The sequence below is a fragment of the Myotis daubentonii genome, chromosome 2 (genome assembly GCF_963259705.1).
Source record: "Myotis daubentonii chromosome 2, mMyoDau2.1, whole genome shotgun sequence".
NCBI classification, from domain to species: Eukaryota; Metazoa; Chordata; class Mammalia; order Chiroptera; family Vespertilionidae; genus Myotis; species Myotis daubentonii.
Window position 1 is genome coordinate 103,826,395 of NC_081841.1, and position 23,731 is coordinate 103,850,125.

Below are 23,731 nucleotides of genomic sequence, written 5' to 3' on the forward strand. Positions count from 1 at the left end.
TGTCCATTTTATCCCCCTGCCCTAGACAGTCCCCTAGCCTCCCCTATCCCCCAGTGTCTTATGTCCATTGGTTATGCTTATATGCATGCATACAAGTCCTTTAGTTGATCTCTTACCCCTCTACCTCCTGCCCCCCAACCCTCCCGGGCCTTCCTGCTGCAGTTTGACAATCTGTTTGAGGCTGCTCTGCCTCTGTATCTATTATTGTTCAAAAGTTTATAATGGTCTCTACTATCCATGAATGAGTGAGATAATGTGGTATTTTTCCTTCATTGACTGGCTTATTTCACTTAGCATAATGCTCTCTAGTTCCATCCATGACGTTGCAAATGGTAAGAGTTCCTTCCTTTTTAGAGCAGCATAGTATTCCATTGTGTAGATGTACCACAGTTTTCTAATCCACTCATCTGCAGATGGGCACTTAGGCTGTTTCCAAATCTTAGCTATGGTGAACTGTGCTGCTGTGAACATAGGGGTGCATATATCCTTTCTGACTGGTGTTTCTGGTTTCTTGGGATATATTCCTAGAAGTGGGATCACAGGGTCAAATGGGAGTTCCATTTTCAGTTTTTTAAGGAAACTCCATACTGTCTTCCATAGTGGCTGCACCAGTCTGCATTCCCACCAGCAGTGCACAAGTGTTCCTTTTTCTCCACATCCTCTCCAGCACTTGTCGTTTGTTGATTTGTTGATGATAGCCAGTCTGACAGGTGTGAGATGGTACCTCATTGTTGTTTTGATTTGCATCTCTCGGATGATTAGTGACTTTGAGTATGTTTTCATATGTCTCATGGCTTTCTGAATGTCCTCTTTTGAAAGGTGTCTATTTAGGTCCTTTGCCCATTTTTTGATTGGATTGTTTATCTTCCTTTTGTTAAGTTGTATGAGTTCCCTATAAATTTTGGAGATTAGGCCCTTATCAGATATGACATTGGCAAATATGTTTTCCCACACAGTGGGTTTTCTCGTTGTTTTGTTGATGGTTTCTTTTGCTGTGCAGAAGCTTTTTATTTTGATGTAGTCCCATTTGTTCATTTTTTCTTTAGTTTCAAGTGCCCTAGGAGCTGTATCAGTGAAGAAATTGCTTCGGCATATGTCTGAGATTTTGTTGCCTTTGGATTCTTCTAGAATTTTTATGGTTTCCTGTCGTACATTTAAGTCCTTTATCCATTTTGAGTTTATTTTTGTGTATGGTGTAAGTTGGTGGTCTAGTTTCATTTTCTTGCATATATCTGTCCAATTTTCCCAACACCATTTATTGAAAAGACTATCTTGGCTCCATTGTATGTTCTTGCCTCCTTTGTCAAATATTAATTGAGCATATTGGTTCGGGCCAATTTCTGGGCTCTCTATTCCATTCCATTGATCTATATGCCTATTCTTGTGCCAGTACCAGGCAGTTTTGAGAACAGTGGCTTTGTAATACAACTTGATATCTGGTATTGAGATCCCACCTACTTTGTTCAGCTTTTAGATTTTATATGATTTTCCTTATACAAACAATGTCATTAACAAATAAAGTTTTGCTTTTGATTGCAATATGCATGTCTTTTATGTTATTTTCTTGCCTTATTGCTCAGGCATGTATTCATTTTCATTCATCTTAAAAGTATTTTCTAATTTCCCTATGATTTCTTCTATTACCCATCGATTATTTAGTAGTGTGTTCCTTAATTTACACATATTTGTGAGCTTGACATATTTCCTCCTGATTTTTATTTTTAATTTCATTCCATTATGATCACAGAATGTACTTATATCATTTCAATCCTTTTAAATTTATTGATGCTTGTTTTATAGCTTAATATGTAGTTTGTCCTGGAGAATATTTTATATGCACTTGAGGAGCATGTATAGGGTGGGACAAAAGGAGGTTTACAGTTGTATGTGAAACAGTTTATTTTTGTATTATTTTTATTAGTTATTGTATTATTTTTCATATAACCTACTTTTGCTTTACCCTGTATTTTTTTGTAGCTATTGGACGAAGTGTTTTATTAATATTTGTTAAGTCCAGTTGGCTTATAGTATTGAAGTCTTCTAAATTCTTGCTGATTTTCTGGCTAGTCATTCCATTATTGAAAGTGGAGTATTGAAGTCTCCAACTGTTATTTTGAATTGTTTATTTTTCTTGGCAATTCTGAAAGTTTTTGCTTTGTGTATTTTGGGGTTCTGTTGTTAGGAGTATATAATTTATAATTGCTATAATTTGTTTACCATGATAAAAATATCTCTCTTATTTCTTTCTTGTTCTAAAATGTATTTTGTCTGATGTGAGTATAGCCACTCCAGCTGTCTGATGGTTTTTCTTTCCACGATATGTCTTTTCCCATCCTTTCACTTTTAAACTAATTGCAAATTTGAATTATTTGAATTATATTTTTATCTTGTTTTTCACCTAGTCTGACAATCTCTGCCTGAGGAGTGGAGCATTTTATACATTCACATTTAATGTTATTATTGATAGAGTTAGAAGTCAGATTTACATGTGCCATTTTACTTTTTGTTTTGTCTGCACATTTCTTTTCTGTTTCTCAGTTCCTTATTACTACTTTCTTTTGCACCAAGTGTAAAAGAAAGTAGTAATGAGGAGTGATATTTTCTAGTGTAGCATTTTAATTCCTTTAGTAATTTTTAGCTATATTTTTATTGCTCTAGGGCTTACCAGATACATTGTAAGTTGTCAGAATCTATTTAATATTTATACTACTTTCAGTGAGCTATAGAAATGTTACTCCTTTGTAGCTCTATTTACTCATTCTTCCTTTTGTGCTATTGTTCTTATATATTACATCTATGTCTGTTACAATATGCAATACATATTTTTAGTTATCTATATATATATAAAAGCCTAAGCAACCATTACAACCAAATAACCAGAATGACCAGAATGACTGATCGATGAGTTGCTATGATGCGCACTGACCACCAGGGGCAGACGCTCAACATAGGAGCTGCCCCTGGGTGGTCAGTGCACTCCCACAGAGGGAGTGGCACTCAGCCAGAAGCCTCCTGACTCTGCGGCAGCGCTACCAACTGGCGGTGACAGGTGCAGTGGGCCAGGATGAGCGAGAGCAGTGTGGTGCCGGCTCCTCCCTGGCTGCCTGCCACTTGGCGCACTGCTACATTCCTCAGGGGATGTCCGACTGCTGGCTTAGGGCTCAATCCCCGCAGGCCAGGGGATTGGGCTCTAAACTGGCAGTTGGACATCTCCCAAGGGGTTCCTGATTGTGAGAGGGCACAGGCCAGGCTGAGGGACCCTCCCCCCCATGCACAGGGCCTCTAGTTACTTCATAAAATTGTATGTCTTTTAAAGAAGCCAAGAATGAATAAAGGAGAACAAGTATATATTTTTGCAGTTTGTTATATTAACCTTATTTACTATCTTCATTTTTTCCTATGTAATGAAGTTAACATATGGTGTCATTTCCTTACTCCTATACAGCTTTGCTTCCATCTACATCTTTTGTACTATAATTCTTAAATGTATTACATTTCTATGTTATAGGCCCAATTATAGTTACATGCCTATTGTTTTGTACAATTGCAATTTAAGTTATGAGAAGAGAAGAAATACAGAGTGTCCCCCCAAAATGTATACACACTTTGAATAATTATAAAGGCAGTGTTTATTAAAATACATTTCATTTTCTTCACATCCTTGCCAACACTTGTCGTTTGTTGATTTGTTGATGATAGCCATTCTGACAGGTGTGAGGTGATATCTCATTGTCATTTTAATTTGTATCTTTTGGATGATTGGTGACTTTGAGAATTTTTCCATATGTCTCTTGGCCATCTATATGTCCACTTTGGAGAAGTGTCTATTTAGGTCCTTTGTCCATTTTTCAATTTGGATTGTTTCTCTTCCTTTTGTTAAGTTGTATGAGTTCCTTATTTATTTTGGAAATTAACCCCTTATTGGATATATCATTTGCAAATATCTTCTCCCATGCAGTGGGCTCTCTTTTCACTTTGTTGATTTTTATTTTTATTTACCAATTCATTTGTGGGTGTGTGTGTGTGCAGAAGCTTTTTATTTTGATGTAGTCCTATTTGTTTATTTTCTCCTTAGTTCCCTTTGGAAATGTATCCATAAACATATTGCTATGAGAGACCTAAGATTTTGCTGCCTATGGTTTCTTCTAAGATTTTTATGATTTCACACCTTACATTTAGGTCTTTTATCCATTTTGAGTTTATTCTTGTGTATGTTATAAGTTGGTAGTCTAGTTTCTTTTTTTCTTTTTTGCATGTACCTGTACAGTTTTCCCAATGCCATTTATTGAAGAGAATGTCTTGACTCCACTGTATGTTCTTGCCTCCTTTGCCAAATATTAATTGAGCATAATGGCTTGGGTTAATTTCTGGGTTCTCTGTTCTGTTCTATTGATCCATACTGTTCTTGTGACAGTACCAGGCTTTTTTGAGTACAGTGGCTTTGTAGTATAACTTGATATCTGGTATTGTGTCGGAATGCAGACTGGTGCAGCCACTGTGGAAAACAGTATGGAATTGCCTCAGGAAATTAAAAATGGAACTCACAGTGATCCCACTTCTAGGAATCCTATCTAATAATAGACAAACATGGTAATTGACCATACCTTCACTACATACCTCCCATTAGCTAATCAGCGTGATATGCAAATTAACTGCCAACAAAGATGGAAGCTAATTTGCATACTGCAGGCAGGGCAGGACACTGGGAGCTGCCATCCAGGCCCCTGTGTGTGACCCTAGGAGCCACTGGAAAGCCAGGCCACAGGCAAGGTGACCCCTCAGGACCCAGGAGCCATCTTGCCTACGGCCCGTGATCATGACCGGAAAGTTGGGCCACATGCAAGGTGGCACCCCAGGACCCAGGAGCCACCTTGCCTGCGGCCCGTGATCCTGATTGTGATTGGAAAGCTGTGCCTGAAGCAAGGCGGCACCCCGGGACCCAGGAGCCACCTTGCCTGAGGCCAGTGTTCATGATCGTGATCAGAAAGCTGGGCCGCAGGCAAGGCGGCACCCCGGGACCCAGGAGCCACCTTGCCTACGGCCCGTGATCCTGATCATGATCGGAAAGCCGGGCCACAGGCAGGGCACTCCCTCAGGACCCAGGCAAGGTGGCCCCCTGGAACCCAAGAGCCCATTGGCAAGATCTGCAGGCGAAGCAGCGATCAAGCTATGAGCAGGAGGGTTGGGGGCGGAAGCAGCTACAGGAGCAGCTCTGGCCGGAGACTGAAGACTCCTGCCAGAGTGAGGAGCAAAGACTGAAGGGTCTAGCCACAGCAAAGATTGTGTCCAGAGCGAAGATGGAAGGTGGTGGCCAGAGTGAAGGTCTGGGTCCCAGGTGCCAGAGGAAAACTGGCACTGGCAGCCAGGGGAAAGAAGGCCTATTGCACAAATCTTCGTGCAACAGGCCTCTAGTATATTATAAGAAACCTGAAACTCCAATCAGAAAGAATATCTGCTCATAGCAGCACAATTTGCAATAGCTAACATTTGGAAGTAACCAAGTGCCCATCAGCAGATGAGTGAACAAAAAAGCTGTAGTACATTTATACAATGGAATACTATGCAGTAGTAAAAAAGAAGTAACCCCTACCATTTTCAATAGCATGCATGGACCTGGAGAGTATTATGGTAAGCAAAATAAGCCAGTTGGAGAAAGATAAGTATCATAAAATCTCACTCATATGTGGGATCTAATGAACAAAATAAATGAATGAAAAAAATAGACACAGAGACATAGAACCATGAACAGACTGATGGATTTCAGAGGGAAGGTGGGGGTGGGAGGTGAGGGGAGAGAGATTAACTGGGGAATTCATATGCATAGCCCATGGACACAGACAATAGTGTGGTGAAGGCTTGCGAGGGAATGAGGGGCTGAATGGGGGAAAAGAAACCACAGCAACAACAACAAAAAAGGGGGACATCTGTAATGCTTTCAACAATAAAGATAAATTTTAAAAAATACATCTCTTTGAAAAATGCAACAGCTGTCAGCTGTTATAATATATATACATTTTGGGGGATACCCTATATGTATTTATACTATCTTTTATCCTATTTAATAAAAGAGAAACATGGTAATTAGCCATACGTCCTCTACCCTTCCCATTGGCTAATCAGGGCGATATGCAAATTAACTGCCAGCCAAGATGGCGGCCGGCAGCCAGGCAGCTTGAAGGGAACATGAGGCTTGCTTGCTTCAGTGACAGAGGACTCCAACGTTCCTCGCCTGCCACTGCCGGCCTCTGAGCTTGCAGTTTGAAATATTGTTACAAATATAGAAGCTAAACAAAACCCCAGAAACCTGCTTTCAGCCAGCCGGGATCTCAGAGCTGGAGTTGAAACACTGTTTCGATTATAGAACCCAAACAAACCAGATACCTGCTTTCAGCAGCGGAAGCCTAAGAGCTGGAGCCAAGCCTCAGAGCTAAAGCTGGCCCAGAATAAAAAAGAAAAAAAAAAAGAAAAAAAGGAGCGGTTGGGAGCTTCAGTCACCCGCCAGCCTAAAAACAGCCCTCAGCCCCTCACCCAGACTGGCCAGGCACCCCAGTGGGGACCCCCACCCTGAAGGGTGTGTGAGCAGCTGCAAACAGCCATCATCCCCTCATCCAGGCTGGCCAGGCACCCCAGTGGGCACCCCCACCCTAATCCAGGAAACCCTTCAGGGCAAACCAGCTGGTCTCCACCTGTGCACCAGGCCTCTATCCTATATAGTAAAAGGGTAATATGCCTCCCAGCACCGGGATCAGCGGAGCCGCGAGGCCTCCCGGCACCGGGATCAGTGTGACAGGGCAGCGCCCAAACCCCCTGATGGCCCTGCGGCTCTGTGTGTGACGGGGGGCAGGGCCACAACCTCCCTATCTGCCCTGCTCTGTTTGTGACAGGGAAAGTGCCCCAACCCCCTGATCAGCCCTGCTCTGTGCCTGATAGGGGAGAGCTCCCCAACCCCCTGATTGCCCTGCGGTTCTGTGTGTGACAGGCTGCAGTGCCCCAACCCCCTGATCGGCCCTGCTCTGTGTGTGACAGGGTGCGGCGCCCCAAACCCCCCCCACAGGCCCTGCTCTGTATGTGACGGGGTAGAGCCATAACCTCCCCATCGGCCCTGTCCTGAGTGTGACAGGGTCCGGCGCCCCAACCCCCTGATCCGCCCTGCTCTGTGTATGACAGGGGGCGGTGCCCCAACTCCCCTATCGGCCCTACTCTGTGAGTGACAGGGGGGAGCTCCCCAAACCCCTGATGGGCCCTGCTCTGTGCATGACAGGGGGGAGCTCCCCAACACCCTGATGGGCCCTGCTCTGTGAGTGACAGGGGGCAGAGCCCCAACCCCCTGATTGGCCCTGCTCTGTGGGTGACAGGGGGCAGTGCCCCAACCCCCCAATCAGCCCTTCCCTGAGTGTGACTGAGGATGGCATCGCAACCTCCTGATCCGCCCTGCTCTGTGCATGACAAGGGACAGCGCCCCAACTCCCCAATCAGCCCTGCTCTGAGCCCAACCACGGGCTGCACCTAGGGATTGGGCCTGCCCTCTCCCACCCAGGAGCAGGCCAGGCCTAAGGCAGCAGGTCAGGGGTCCCAGACGCGAGAGGGCACAGGCCAGGCTGAGGGCCCCCCTCCTCCCCCTCCGAGTGCACAAATTTTTGTGCACCGGGCCTCTAGTAATTACATAATTACCTTTACCAGTGTTCTTTGTTGTGTGTGTCTATGTATTTGAATTATCTGTGATCACATGCTTTTAGTCTGAAGGACTTTCTTTAAAATTTTTCATAAATTCAGTATGTGAGCAATAAACCTCTCACTTTTTGTTAATTTTGGAATGTCTTTATTTTGGCTAGATTTTTAAAACATAGTTTTGCTGGATATAAAGTCACGAGTTGACAGTTTTAATTTTTCAGCACTTGGAATATGTTATCCCATTTTCCTTTGGCTTCCATTGTTTCTGATATGGAGTCAACTGTTAATGTATTGGTGTTTGCTCATACATAGTCATTTTTCTCTTCCTGCTTTTACAATTTTCTCTTTTTTTGGCTATCAAGATTTTTACCATAACATGTGTGGGTGTAGAGCTCTTTGCATGTATTTTATTTGGGTTTTGTTGAGCATCTTGGATGTGAAAATTAATGTTTTTCATAAATTTTAGAAAATGTCAGTTATTATTTATTCAAATATTTTTTCTGCTCCTTTCACTTTTCTTAATCTGTTGCATTTATTATTTGTATGTCATTGTACTTAATGGCATCTCACATTTTTCTGAGGCTTTGTTAATTTTTCTTTATTCTTTTGTTCCATGAATTACATATTTATTGATCTATCTGTAAGTCCATGGGATCTTTCTTCCACCACTTTAAATCTGTTTTAGAACTCCTCCAGTTAATTTCATTTTAGCTATTTTATTTTTCAGCACCACATTTCTATTGGGTTATTATTTTTTTTTATAAAATAATTTTAATCACTTTATTGTTATTTTATATTTAATGGGACATTTTCATAATATCTCCCTTACTTCTTTAACCGTGGTTTCCTTTAATTCTTTGAATATATTTATAACAGCTATTTTGAAGTCTTTGTTTGCTAAGACATGCATTTGAGCTTGCTCACAGGCAGTTTCTGTTGCCTGCTTATTTCCCCCTATGTATGAGTCATAGTTTTCTGTGTTTTGGCACGTCTCAAAAATTTTTGTTGTACACTGGACATTTCCATAATATATTGTCACATCTGTGTGTACTAGTTACCTAATTTCCAGTTTGGGGATTGTTGTTGTTTGCTTATTTATTTGTTTGAAGACATGGCTGGTCTATTTTAATGAAACCTATTTCCCCTGCAGTATGAAAACACTGATGTCATTTCATAGATGGCACAACTGTGGGAATATGCATACTCACTCCAACAGTACTTTAGCAGAGCTTTCTTTGTCTCTCCCTGCTGATTTCTCTATTAAGCTATTATCCTCCATTTGATAACGCACCCAGGTAACAGACTCCACTAATTACTGGCTGATTGCTTTATTATTTTCTATAGTGCCCCGAGGCATAAATTACTGCACAGTCTGATCCAAGTAAATTCAGGCCCCTTTTCAGGGTTAGTTTTTTTTTTTTAATTAAATCTTTATTGTTCAGATTATTACAGTTGTTCCTCTTTTTTCCCCCCATAGCTCTCCTCCACCCAGTTCCCACCCCACCCTCTGCCCTTACCCATCCCACTGTCCTCATCCATAGGTGTACAATTTTTGCCCAGTCTCTTCCTGCACCCCCACACCCCTTTCCCCCCAAGAATTGTCAGTCCACTCCCTTTCTATGCCCCTGGTTCTATTATATTCACCAGTTTACTCCGTTCATCAGATTTTTTATTCACTTGATTTTTAGATTCACTTGTTGATAGATATGTATTTGCTGTTCATAATTTTTATCTTTACCTTTTTCTTCTTCCTCTTCTTAAAGAATAACTTTCAGCATTTCATATAATACTGGTTTGGTGGTGATGAACTCCTTTAGCTTTTTCTTATCTGTGAAGTTCTTTATCTGACCTTCAATTCTGAATGAAAGCTTTGTTGGATAAAGTAATCTTGGTTGTAGGTTCTTGCTATTCATCACTTTGAATATTTCTTGCCACTCCCTTCTGGCCTGCATAGTTTCTGTTGAGAAATCAGCTGACAGTCGTATGGGTACTCCCTTGTAGGTAACTGACTGTTTTTCTCTTGCTGCTTTTAAGATTCTCTCTTTGTCTTTTGCCCTTGGCATTTTAATTATGATGTGTCTTGGTGTGGTCCTCTTTGGATTCCTTTTGTTTGGGGTTCTCTGTGCTTCCTGGACTTGTAAGTCTATTTCTTTCACCAAGTAGGGGAAGTTTTCTGTCATTATTTCTTCAAATAGGTTTTCAGTATCTTGCTCTCTCTTCTTCTGGCATTTCTATAATTCGGATGTTGGAGCCTTGAAGTTGTCCCAGAGGCTCCTTACACTATCTTCATATTTTTGGATTCTTTTTGCTTTTTGCTTTTCTGGTTGGGTATTTTTTGCTTCTTTGTATTTCAAATTTTTGACTTGATTCTTGGGATCTTCTCGTCTGCTGTTGGATCTCTGTATATTATTCTTTATTTCAGTCAGTGTGTGCTTAATTTCTAGTTGGTCTTTTTTCATATCCTCCAGGGTCTCACTAAATTTATCAGTGGTTTCTAGAAAATTCTTCAGGGTTAGTTTTTGAAGTTACTCTTTGAAACCTCAATCCTGAGTCTGAGAAGGCTCTTTCTTAGTTCTTTTCCTGGTTCTCTTTGGTAAACTGTCTTATCTATAGTTTATCTTCTTGCTATCATAGAGCTACTAGCCTCTTCCTCATTGCTTACCATAAGAATCTGCTTTATTTTCAAGAATGCACTTAAGTTTGAACTTCTCCCATAGTCTATTCCAAATAACGTCAGTTTCTTAGCACAATGCTTCAGCCATTTTTGTTCTTATGACCTGTCTATACTCTTGGGCAAAATCTTTTAGTCATGATTGTGCTATAAGGAGTGGAAATAGTGATGTGTTTCTCTTGGATGTGGATGGGAAATGGTGGTAGCCCGCATTTCCCACTAGCATGCCATTCTCCAGCAGAAGGAGGAACCTGTCATCTTAGCCATTCCCACACAGAGTAGACTTTTCATCATGCTGATATGAATGGGGTGAAGGAGAGGCAGGGAGTAGGTCATGGCTAAGGTATCATACACTATCATGATTCTTACTGAGATTGAATAGATTTTCTTACATAAGTGTTTTCTTATTTGCTGTATGCCCTTAGAACAATTTCCAGAGACTTTAAATTTTTGTTGTTGTTTTTTAAATATATTTTTATTGATTTCAGAGAGGAATTAAGAGGGAGAGAGAGATAGAAACATCTATGATGAGAGAGAATCATCGACTAGCTGCCTCCTGCACACTGGGGATCAAGCCGACAACCCAGGCACGTGCCCTTGACCGGAATCGAACCTGGGAACCCTCAGTCCATAGGCCAACACTCTATCCACCGAGCCAAACCTGCCAGGGCTGTTGTTTTTTAAAAAACCATTTTCATGCCCTAACCCGTTTGGATAGAGCATCAGCCTGTGGACTGAAAGGTCCCAGATTCAATTGTGGCCAAGGGCATGTACCTTGGTTGCAGGCACATCCCCAGCAGGGGGTGTGCAAGAGGCAGCTGATCGATGTTTCTCTCCCATCGGTGTTTCTCACTTTTTATCCCTCTCCCTTCCTCTCTGTAAAAAAAATCAATAAAATATATTTAAAAAACAAAACAAAACAAAAAACAAACCATTTTCACAAATTTTGTTTATTTCACTGGAAAAAAGTATCCATGGAGCTTCTCATGCTACCATTGTGGTAGTAGCGTCCTTTACATGCTCCTCAGTTTTATTATAATATTAACCACTATCATTAGTTTATTGAGGGCTTACTATATATGTTGATACATTGTTTCTGTCAAAGTCTATATTCACAAATAGTCCAAGGATACAAAACACTTGAAAATATATGTTCCCCTGACATGCTGGACTGGTTTGAAAAAAGGGTAAGGACTATATATTTTTTACAATTAAGTCCATTTTTATAAGAAACTAAAATGAAATTGAGGCATATTTAGTTAGAAAATCTGAATGTGACCATTTCACAGGATGAATTGACATCTTGTAAACTTTATTGAATAATAATTTGTTAAAACCAAATGGTACAGGTTTTACCTATACTACCAGGGCTAAGTACTGATAGTGTAAAAAAAGTAAGACTTGCTCCTCTAAACCTTGAAGGTATATACTGTTTGTAAGATTTATCTGGTAAGAGAGATCATTGTATAGAGCAGTGTTCTCAACCTTCTGGCCCTTTAAATACAGTTCCTCATGTTGTGACCCAACCATAAAATTATTTTCGTTGCTACTTCATAACTGTAATGTTGCTACTGTTATGAATCATAATGTAAATATCTGATATGCAGGGTGGTCTCTGGCGACCCCTGTGAAAGGGTCGTTCGACTGCCAAAGGGGTCGCGACCCACAGGTTGAGAACCCGTGTCTTAGGGTAAACTGCTGGTCAAGGAAGAGGCACCATAAACCGAGTGTGGCATCTATTAGTTCTTTCTATATATCCACCCATAGGAACTTTCTAATATGTAGACTCTTTGTTAATTTTTAAACATTGGTATTTTTTTACAAATGGGTCATTTAAAAATTATGTTTAATTTGCATTCTGATTAGTCTTTCACTGTACAATGACTTACTACATTGCTGAGGGATATGAATATAAGCGTTCACAGTAAATATGGTTGCAGGGGAAGTTGTTAAATGGCTTGGCTAGGACGATGATACAGAATACTAAGTGACTTGGCCCTTTTTCTTTTTAAATTTTGTATCATGGAGTATTTGTATCTTGACAGCATTCTGTTTCTATCTGGTACTGACAGGCTTCTTGTAGTGTCGTGATGATCATAAGAATACTGCTCAGATGTAGTGGTACTGAGATGATGGATTTATTATTTTTATACCTAGATTTTCATATGTCTGGGAACTAATTTTGAAGTTTGTACTAACACAAAAACAAGTAATAGAAAAGGAGAAGAGAAACCTAATATTAATTCAAGTTTGATATGATAGGCAGGGATACTTATATTAAACCTGCAAGGCCAGCTTTGCGATCCTCAGTTCCTTTGGGAAAGGAAGCTGTGGTTCTTAGTGTTAGGTAACGGGCCAAAGTTACACCACTAGTCACTGGTACAGCCTATATTCCAACCTGGCCAGCACCACCGTCTGGGCCCTTTCCACCTCATTCCTACAACCCACAAAAGATTCATACAATGACTCTTTTTACCTGTTTCCATGACTCACACATACTGGTTATAATTACTAATGAATAGTGGCCACAAGGGTCCTTTGCCCATTGTATGCCAGATTTTAAGGTGCATCTCAGTTGCAGTTAGTTCTAGGGCAACTTGCAACAGTAAGCATTCTCATTCCCTGCAGCCTTCTAAGCACTTTTCATCTTTCTTTATGACTCTACAATAGGGTTAATGTCTGTTCCAGTCCCATCCACCGTCTGCCTCTCCTTCTCTTTGAGGTCTTTGAAGCTCCTGGCCCACAGTGAGGGGCTTTCTCGGGAAGGTGTGCTTGTGAATGTGCTAATTGGACCCTAAGGTTACTCATGGCCTGTTTATGCTAGAACTGGATTAATACTCACACTCTGTATATTGTCTATCTTGATTTCAACTGAGAAATATTTTGTTTGTTTGTTTGTTTGTTTTGGCTAATTTAGGAGATTTGAAGAAAGCCTCCAGTTCGAGCGCTGCCAAATCCTGTCTACCGAAGTCTGGACTTCGTCCTCCCGGATACTCGCGCCTGCCCGCAGCCAAGCTGGCGGCGCTGGGCTTCGTGCGGAGCTCCAGCGTGACCTCGGTCTCCAGCTCCCAGTCCCTGGACAGCGCGCAGCCCGAGCAGAGCCGGCCGGCTAACTGTGAGTGGGGCGGCTGGGCAGGCGGCTTGCATGGTTCTCCTGCACAAACGCACCTTTCTCTCCAGATAAGAGCAGGCGAATCGGCATATGCGTGTAACAGTGTTTCGTTTTCTTTATGTAATAAGCTGAACATTTGGGTTGACTAGCTTAATATACCATCATTGGGATTTAAAAAAATAAACTACTGAAGAAAAGTAGCCTGTTTCACACCACTGTATTCTCAGTTATGGGGAATTGACGGGCTGGAAGGAAAGACTTTTAAATTACCCTTAAATCTAGAAAATGAATTGTTCAGGGACTGATTCCAGGAACCCTTTGCTTCGTGGTTTCTAAGTAAGAAGTCCAAGACCCATAAAAGGTGTTACTACTTTGTGCTGCCATGAAACATATTATGTATTAAATATTAATGGAAAAATCAGCTCTGATTACCTGTAATGCCTTCATATTGATGGAGCACTTGACTGGATATCCTGAAGTTGATTCCAAGCTGTTAAAATTGGAAAGCACAGCTGAGCTTTTTCAAGTCTGTGACCAGGATGGTCTCCATTAGCTGATAGGATTCTAACAGTCTCAAAGCAAGTCACAACAGCCGTGTCCCTAAAGAAGACCCAGAGGCTGCCCATTTGGCTAAGCCTTTGGTGGCCAAATCCCACCTCAGCCTCATCAACTTCAAAGTTATTGTTATTGGATCTGAAGCCATGGCATCTTAGATGCTGGTTAGCAAGAATCTGCAGAGGGCGAGGGAAGTTTTAGAGGTTTCATGTGGGGAGCTGTTTTGAAGGGATTCTAGTAGTTGGATCAAATTGGAGGAGGGAGAGGGACAGGGACGTGAGGTGAGGAAAAGAGATTGGGAGATCGAGCTGAGAAAGAGTGATTGAGAATGAGATTGATATCTATATATTTAATTTCCTTCCTCCAAGCTTGTTCTTTCTTTGTCTTGTGTCTACAGAGGTGATCTGTGGAACATTTGTACACTAACAGTTCTAAACTTTGGTCTACTTAGTTATTCCTAGAAGTAATGCATGCATTTTCCTTTATTTGATGTGTTTGTAAGCAGTTTCTAAGAGGCTTTTTGCTCACTTGGTTTCCTGAAGTTGCTGTGGCCCAGACCTACTTTCCCATCAGATTCATTTTAAGAACACCGTTGTAATTGGGGATTACGTCATGGCACAGCTGATGTCTCAGAATCTGAAACGGGAATATATTAAGGAACTATTTGCAAATGTATAACATGTTTTTAGATATGCATGTGCATAACAATCTGAACATTTTAAAATATAGAAGCAACTCTTTGTCATCATTTTTAGTAGTAAAACTTCCAGTGACATATTTCTCTTTTAGAAGGAGCCTGAAGGAAAAACATCTCATGCGGTATATATATTTCTAAGGAAAAAGGGAAGATTTTGATTCCTTAAAAAAAATTAACCTCAAGGTGAATTGAACCATGTCCCCGTGGCATCAGCTTTTGCTAAAGGAGAGCTGACAGATGCGGACAGAATAATTCCAGGTGTGCTTTGGGCATTTCTAATCACCTCTGCTTCAAAGGGTACGGGTAGGCACCCCCCGAACACCCTGGGGTTCTGTGCCGGAGAAAATAACTCCTAGTTTAAAGGCTTCACATTAAAGCATGTTTAATATTTCTCTTCAGAATTTTCTATTTTTTAAAAAAATAGTATCTTAGAATTTACTTTTATTTGTCACTGAACTATAAATTTGTACTTCACCGGTGAATCACAGGAAAATTTCACATGCATTTTAATAGATATCTTAGTGCCATTAACCATTATTCTTATAGTTGTTCTTAGATTTAATATCAAGGAAAATTGTGTTTTTGTTCCTTAGTGGGGAGGTGATGCTTTGATGACAATACTTAAGTAAAATATGAAGGAAGCTCTTGAAAGACTGAAAGTCCTACCATCGCATCCTTTGTTGGTTTAGCTCATAGAAGCAGCTAACATGATATCAGAGTTGGTTTCATCTTTCTTGGAATGCTGTTCTTTCTTCAGGCACTACTTTCCCATCGCATTCATTTTAGGAGTACCACTATGATTAAAGATTATGTCATGGCACAATAGACCTCTCAAAATCTGAAACAAGACTATAAAAAGGAACTATTTTTAAATGTATAACTCATGTTTTTAGGTACTCATGTGCTATAATGTCGAAACAATGTCCATAGTGACTGTGGAATGACATAAGTGATTCGATGTGAATCCTCAGTGTTTCCTGGGCTACCTTGGCTTTGCTGCAACTCTTCTGTGCATATTCCTGGGTTCTGAGGGGCAGGTGATGATGAGTGTGGAGAGCGGAGGCCCGTGAACCCCTGGGTCTCGGCAGGTCTGTGCGGAGCCCCCCACCTAACTCAGGCTCGTGCCGTCACCGCAGCCCCACTGGGCAGGGGCTTCCTACGGCAAGTGCCCTTCCATCTCCTCTTGCCTTTTCCACGAGGTTTGGACAAACGGAGCAGACACAGGGAGGTGGACTACGTCTGTAGGTCCTGGGAACCCAAGGGTATCTTCGCACCCACTTTATAGCTGAGCAAACTGAAATCAGGATGGCTCACTTGGGGTCCTGGGCCGGTGTTCTTTCTCTATTTAGTTCTTAAAGCTGCAGTGCAGGGTGAAGACACACCCAGGATTTAAAACCTTCTCTTTCTATTACTGAAGCAACTCTTAGAGTTGGAGTTGTCTTGAGGGGCCCCTCAGGCCAACCCGCCTTACCTACCCCGCCCAGCAACTTCAGGAAACCAAGTGAGCAAAAAGCCTCTTAGAAACGGCTTACACACACATCAAGATAAAGGAAAATGCATGCATTATTTCTAGGAATAACTAAGTAGACCAAAATTTAGAACTGTTAGTGTACAGTGTCTTCAGCCAGAGCCCCCTAAGTGTGTGGGCTCTGTGAGTGGTGGGGAGCAGTCCAGCTGTGAAGAGGCTGGCTCTGAGGCTGGGCCGCTCCCTGTGTGGGTTCCGGCTGCCTCTCTGATTCCCAACTAGGAGCCTGCTTCCGCTGGATGCATTCAGACCCGTATCTTCATGGTGCTCAGGAGACAGCCCCCCATGTGCTTGCCTCCTGAAGATCATGAGGTAGGCCCATTGAAAACCTCAAACAAAACTTTAATGACACTAGCCAGTGACCCGCAGCTTTTTTAAGATTGAAATTGAACAGGAGAGAAAGTAATTCTTTAACTTGAAACTTAAATGTAAAATCATAGTATTGAACATGCTTGGCCCAGGATGTAGCTCATAATTTTTTTATAGCTTTCAGAGAAGGAAAAAAATAAATCTCCAAGATCTGCCTTAGGCAATAGAAACTTAGAGAAAAACAATTACTGTAGAATTTAGTGTTGGTAACATGCTATAGACTACCCTTTACCTGCCTGTCAAATTAATCAGCAGTTCGGTGTAGACTTGGTTTTCCCAGTGGGTGAGTAGGTGTAATTTAAAGTTAAAGCCCGGAGGGTGTGCATGTGGGTGGGGGGAAGAGGAAGACTTAGGGTTTCATGAATTAATCATTAATGGAAATAGGTCATATCACCTAAGGATAGAATACTTCATGTAGAGCAGTGATTCTCAACCTTGGCTGCACATTAAAATCACCTGGGAATCTTTTTAAAATCCTGATTTCTGGGCCTCATCCTCCGGAAATTCTGTTTCTTTGTTATGGGGTGGGGCCACAACATTAGTAACAAAGAAACAGACTTTCCAGAGGATGAGGCCCAGAAATCAGGATTTTAAAACGATTCCCAGGTGATTCTAATGTGCAGCCAAGGTTGAGAAACACTCATGTAGAGGATCATATCTTGTGTATTCTGAATAGCATCTAACCTACAGGGTGCGCGGAAACAGAAAATACCAGAAATGAATATGATGAAGGGGACATTTGCAGCTGCCCTTTCCAGTTTCTCCTTAGCTTCCTCTCTTTTTATACCATCATGTTTTCTCTATGGGATGAGCTAAGACCAGAAATCACAAGATAAAGAATTTGAAAAGATAAATTCACACCCCTATACACCAAAAAAAGGGTTTTTCCCCCCTCTTGTTTGTTTATTTCTTTTCTTTTCTTTTCTTTTTTTTGGTGCAGGAAGTAGTAGGATGTTTGGGAAAGTAGGGCTATAGCTGAGGAGTTGGACAGGGATGCTGACATTTGTATAAATAAACCATGATACAGGATGCATGTGCCACAGCCTTAGAAATGACACAAAGTTGGGTGGAGGCTGGTTTCTGATTGGGGTGATCAGGGCGTTTCTCAGAGCGCTTGTAGCTGGGCAATATTTTAGGAAGTGGATGTGGGCTCTAGGAGATCTTTGGGGGAGGGGTGCATCCAGAAAACCACCTGAATCCAAGGGCCAGCCTTACTGGTGCAGCTGCCAGGTCATCAAAACGCCTGTCTGCTGACTACCGAGAGCCATGTGTTTGAGCTTCCCAAGTTTTGTTCTTAGAACGCATCTATTTCAGTTTTTTGGTTTTCCCTTAGGTCATCTAATTTATAACTTTAGCAATTAGAACTTTGGATATGATGTTGAATTCATGTTTGCTACCCCCACCTCTCTCTCACCTACCTTTTAAATGACCTTCTAAATATCTTCAACTGGGTGACTCCAGTTACCTCAAACTGAATATTTCCCCTTAGGGAGTATTTTATTATCTTTTACAAACCCATGCCTACTCTCCAAGTTACTCTATCTTTAATGGTATCTATGATCTCTTGGCTGCTGAGGCTGAACAACTCAGAATCAGCATTTTCTGTTATCTTCCTTTGTTTGCTTTTATATCCGGTGATCAAATCTGATCTGTTCTTTCTCTCTCACCTTCACTCTAGTCCTCTCATCATCTCTGTACCTCTCACCTAAACCATTCCCTGAACATTTTCACTTTCTAATCCATAAGGCACTTGATCCTAAATAATTTTCCCTTAGACCCTGTTTGGTTGTTCCATAGTGTCCCTGTCATTACTTCTACTCCTTGCTGGGTGTTGCAGGTCCTCCATTACCCGTCCAGCCCTCTTCTCACCTTCCCTACCTACACACCATCCCCCCACATATATTCTCGACTAGGCAACCTGAATTATTCACATTTTTCTCTGAGAGATTTATGTTTGCCTTCCTTTGGGTCTTACTGTGAACCATTCATCTCTGCAATGCTCTCCCTCCCTCAAAATCTCTCTATAGATTGTCATTTTCAAGTGTAATTCAAATACCACTTCCTCCAAAAAGCCTTCTTTTTTCTGTGAACCCAAAATTATCTTTTCTCCTGGGAACTTCTACAAAGCACTTGCTTTTAGCACTTTTGTGAATTCGCACATACTATCTCATTGTAATTATTTGTCCCTATGTCTTGTCTCCCCTGTGGATTGTAAGCTCTTCAGGATAGGGGTTATGTCTCAATTTTAGTGTTTCTCATTCTACTTCGCATGGCCTTTACAGTAAAATTTCAGGAAACATTTTTCCCTAATAGAAACATTTTCTCTTAGGTGAGTATGGAGCAAAAGAGACCCTTGAGAGTAACTTGGCAGCTTTTGGAAGTATTTTGGACTTGGAATCATTTTCACTTTATCAAGACTTTCACAGGTTTTGATAGTTTATCTTTGTGGTTTTCACACTTTTCTAGAATCTCTAAAATATTGCTTCCATTGACTGTGGTGTACCTATAGATAATTTATACAACTCAAAGAGTAGAAAAGATAATAGGTCATTCAAAGTGTAATTATATTCAGAGATAATTTATCATGTAGACTGACCTCATAGTTTCACAAATGCCTAATAACCTGTATATGTCCTTGCATATAATTAGCCATTTTAAAAGAATTGGGCTAAAACCTTACTGTTGAGACTTCATGAGAGTATTTCAAAGTTTCCAAAATTAGATGTTTCAATTTGGAGAAATTAGATATTCTCATTAAATTCTAGAGTTTTTATTTCTTGGTTTAGTACTTAAATAAGTAAGTATTTTCTAAATTATTGAACAGGATTTAGGTTCTGGGAATATAATCTGAACTGGAAAGTCACGAGCCTTTTTGGAAGGTTAATCAATGAAAATTAGGGTTAATATGAAAGCATTTTGCAATACTAACTTCAGCATTTTTGCTCATCCTATATAATAAAAGGGTAACATGGAAATTGACAGAACGGTGGAATGACCAGTCAACGGGGGGGGCAGGGTAGCGAGCGGGAGGTGCCAGCAGGCAGAGGGAGGAGGGAGAGGACAGCAATAGGGAGCAGTGGGGCCAGTGAGTGGGCAGCGCCAGGCCAGACAAGGCAGGTGCCAGTAGGCAGAGGGAGGGGATGGCGATTGGGGGACAGTGCCAGTGAGCGGGTGGCACCAGGCCAACCAAGGCAGGAACCAGCAGGCTGTGGGAGGGGACAGCGATCAGGGGATGGGGCAAATAGCAATATTAAAATATTTCTTCTAATTAATTCACTTTCCATGGGCATGAATTCATGCACTGAGCCACTAGTCCTATATAATAAAAGCCTAATATGCAAATCGAATGAACAGTGGAATGACCAGTGGAACAACCAGTTGCTATGATGCACACTGACCACCAGGGAGCAGACGCTCAATGCAGGAGCTGCCCCCAGCCTGCAGGCCCCAGGCCAGCCAAGGCTGGTGCCAGCAAGGGCCCACCCTGATCGCCCTGCTACTTGCCCCGCAGAGGGAGGTGACCAGCCGTGGTGGTGGTGGGGAGCAGGGCCAGTGAGTGGGTGGTACCAGGCCGACCAAGGCATGTACCAGTGAGGGCCCCCAGATCACCCCACCGGTCACCCCACAGATCAGCTCTGATTGCTGGCCAGGCCTAGGGACCCTACCTGTGCATGAATTTTGTGCACTGGGCCTCTAGCGAGTATTGTAAAATACATTTTTATAAATAACAGTTTAGTTTCTATATTGGACATGCATTCTAAATAAGATCAGAGTTGACAAACTCCTACTGAAACAGCCATTAATATCTCATGTTCCATTGGCAAAGAGGGGGTCATTTTTAAAAAAATATATTTTATTATTTTTTTACAGAGAGGAAGGGAGAGGGATAGAGAGTTAGAAACATTGATGAGAGAGAAACATTGATCAGCTGCCTCCTGCACACCCCCTACTGGGGGTATGCCTACAACCAAGGTATATGCCCTTGACCAGAATTCAACCTGGGACCCTTCAGTCCGCAGGCTGACACTCTATCCACTGAGCCAAACCTGTTAGGGCAAGAGGGGGTCATTTTTTATTCATGGAAAAAGGAGCTAGAAGGGACCTGTGAGGTCAGATTTCAGAGGTGCTATTGTCTATCCTATATAATAAAAGGCTAATATGCAAATCGACCAAATGGTGGAACAACCAGTTGCTATGACACACACTGACCACCAGGGGACAGACGCTTAATGCAGGAGCTGCCTCCTGGTGGTCAGTGTACTCCCACAGAGGGAGCGCTGCTCAGCCACAAGCTGGCCTCACAGCAGGCGAGTGCAGCGGTGGTGGTGGGAGCCTCTCCTGCCTTCACAGCAGCACTAAGGATGTTCGACTGCCAGGTTAGGCCCGCTTCCTCTGGTGAGCGGGCCTAAGCCATCAGTTAGACATGCCCTGAGGGCTCCTGGACTGTGAGAGGGTGCAGGCTGGGCTGAGGGGACCCCTCACCTCCCCCGCCTCCCGAGTGCACAAATTTCATGCACAGGGCCTCTAGTTTGAGATATAGCCTTATTGGCATCTTTGTATATTCTCTTTCAAAACACTCTGACAATGATCCAGAGGTGAGATTAGAATATAAATGTATTTTGTTTGTTTTTTTAGTAAGTTGACCATTTATTGCTATAAGTAAGATCAACTGTAATTTTGGGATATTTTTATTTATAGTAAAAATAATGTGTCATTGAACTGCCTCATTTTTCATTGCTGTCTTGTTTTATGAAGAGCAGATTGCCCATTTTGCTTTCTCCTGTCATGCACACATCAGTATCTGTTATTGGGTAAGAACAGAACTCAATGCTGGCAGCTGGTGTGACCAGGACACTGTGATCCTCACCCTTGTGAACTTAGAATCCAGTGAGGAGCTGGGAGTATGCCAGTATGCAGGGAGCTGTAAGTGTGACTGTGGCTGAAGACTGCACAGCATTGGGTGGGCAGGTGGGGAAGGAGGTCCATGAAGGAGGAAGCATCTAATCTTCCTGAGAGGGGGTGAGGAAAGACCGCACGACCCTCAGGTCCTCTTCTGGCTGTCTCAGTCCTACTAATTGTTATCCACTGGTTTTAGGTAATGAGAGTGTTTGGATAAAATAATACAGCCAAGAAACAAAACAAAACAAAAACTAATAAGAAAAACAACAATGAAAGAAAACATGATAAAAGATATGGGTAAATTTTGGATAATCCTTGAAGCTGGATGATGGAATTATAAGAGTTCATTATGCTCTTTACTTCACTCTTTTGCATGTTTGAAAATTTCTAAAAAAGAAGATTAAAATTTCATCTTCTCTCTGTATTGGCTTTCATTTTTTAAGAGGCGACATAGTGTAGTGATGAACGATATGGTCTCTGGTGATAGACTGCCTGGGTTTACATCCTGCCTCTGCAATTTACTAGCTCTATGACTCTGGGCAATTACATACAGTATTAATGAATCTCTTTGTGCCTCTGTTTTCTTATTATAAAATAATCTATAATAATAAAAGTGTAATATGCTAATTAGACTGGACAGCTGAACAACCTTCCGGACATCTTTCTGGATGTCCTTCCGGATGAAGCTGTGGCGGTGGGGGCCGAGGCAGAGGCAGTTAGAAATGATAAGGCAGGCAGGCGAGTGGTTAGGGGTGATGAGGCAGGCAGGCAAGCAGTTAGGGGCAATCAGGCAGGCAGGCAGAGGCTGTTAGGGGCAATCAGGCAGGCAGGCAGAGGCAGTTAGGGATGATCAGGCAGGCAGGTGAGCAGTTAGGGGCATCAGGCAGGCAGGCAGGCGAGCAGTTAGGAGCCAGCGGTCCTGGATTGTGAGAGAGTGCAGACCAGGCATAGGGAAACCCCCTCCCATGCATGAATTCCGTGCATCAGACCTCTAGTCCTATATAATAAAAGCCCAATATGCTAAGTGTCTGACTGTTCAACTGTTCGACCAGTTGCTATGACATGCACTGACCACCATGGGGCAGATGCTCCAACCGGTAGGTTAGCTTGCTCCTGGGGTCTGGCTGATCAGAACTGGGCAAGACAGGCTGGACAAGCCCTGGAGCCCTCCTGCGATCCCTCCCCTGCCCTGATTGTGCACTGGTGGGGTCCCTCAGCCTGGCCTGTGTCCTCTCGCAATCGGGGACCCCTCAGGGGATGTCAGAGAGCTGGTTTCGGCCAGATCCCCGCAAGCCAGGCCAAGGGACCCAAAAAAGTACCATAGGATTGATGGGAACATTAAGTGGAATTAATAAATACAAAGTGCTTACAACAAGGCCTTGCGTAATAACAATAGTAATGTTGTTATGGCTATTTCCATACTTTGACCATGTGCATGACGCTCTGTGTTGAGAAGGATTTAAAAGCTTAGTTGGAAAAATGGCTGTGAGGGATTATCAGTGTCTGCCACGGGTAAGGAAAGTGGTAATGATAACATACCTCTAAGTCAGGGAGATGGCAGCCATTCCATTTCTAAATTTTTATAATCACCTCTCCTGTATGGTAAATACCTTTCTGAGCATTAAATGAAAACATATGTCATTTATGAAACCTTAATGCAGGTAATTCTGGAAGTTTATCAGTTGATTTGCATAGGAGTTTCTTACTTTTGAGCTATAAGCTTGTGATTGTTTGGGTATTTCTAAAATATAGGCAAGGAAAGTCGTGCTTTGATTTCTTTATCTAAAAGGGCTCTGTCATGTCCTTAGCATGCTATTATTTAAGATAATACATTCAGTTGGGTTCCCTTTAAATGAAAGATATTTATGCAAGGTGACTAATGCATACCACATTAATCTAAGCTGATGGCATTTCAAAGCTCTGCTCAAAATAGAAGCTGAGAGTTGGATCTGATTTTATTTCTGTGCCTTTCTAATGTCTCAGGGAACAATGGGAACATTTGACTCTGTGGTGTTTAAAAGGCTTCACACAGCTTCTTGTTTTGTTAGAGTCTAATTCCATTGCACCAGGGTTTTACTTTTTCACGTATCTCAATCTTATTTGGTGGGTGGGAGAAAGAAAAGAAAGAGAACAAAAACCAAAATAAGCCTGATTCTCTCTGGAAATAAGGAAGTCAAACACATGTCACCGATGAATTTAAATTTTTATTTACCTGGAATCCATAATTATGTA

At 41.9% G+C, this 23,731-nt stretch overlaps 1 protein-coding gene across 2 annotated transcripts in view; it reads left to right on the forward strand.

Annotated features, from left to right (window-relative positions):
* The window catches only part of MTUS2 (microtubule associated scaffold protein 2), a 421,538-nt gene that overhangs the window by 125,117 nt on the left and 272,690 nt on the right, over positions 1–23,731 (forward strand). For both annotated transcript variants that reach the window (XM_059684080.1, XM_059684081.1), the window contains exon 4: positions 13,260–13,457. In XM_059684080.1, coding sequence (XP_059540063.1) covers positions 13,260–13,457 — 198 coding nt within the window. The remainder of the gene's footprint in view (positions 1–13,259; positions 13,458–23,731) is intronic.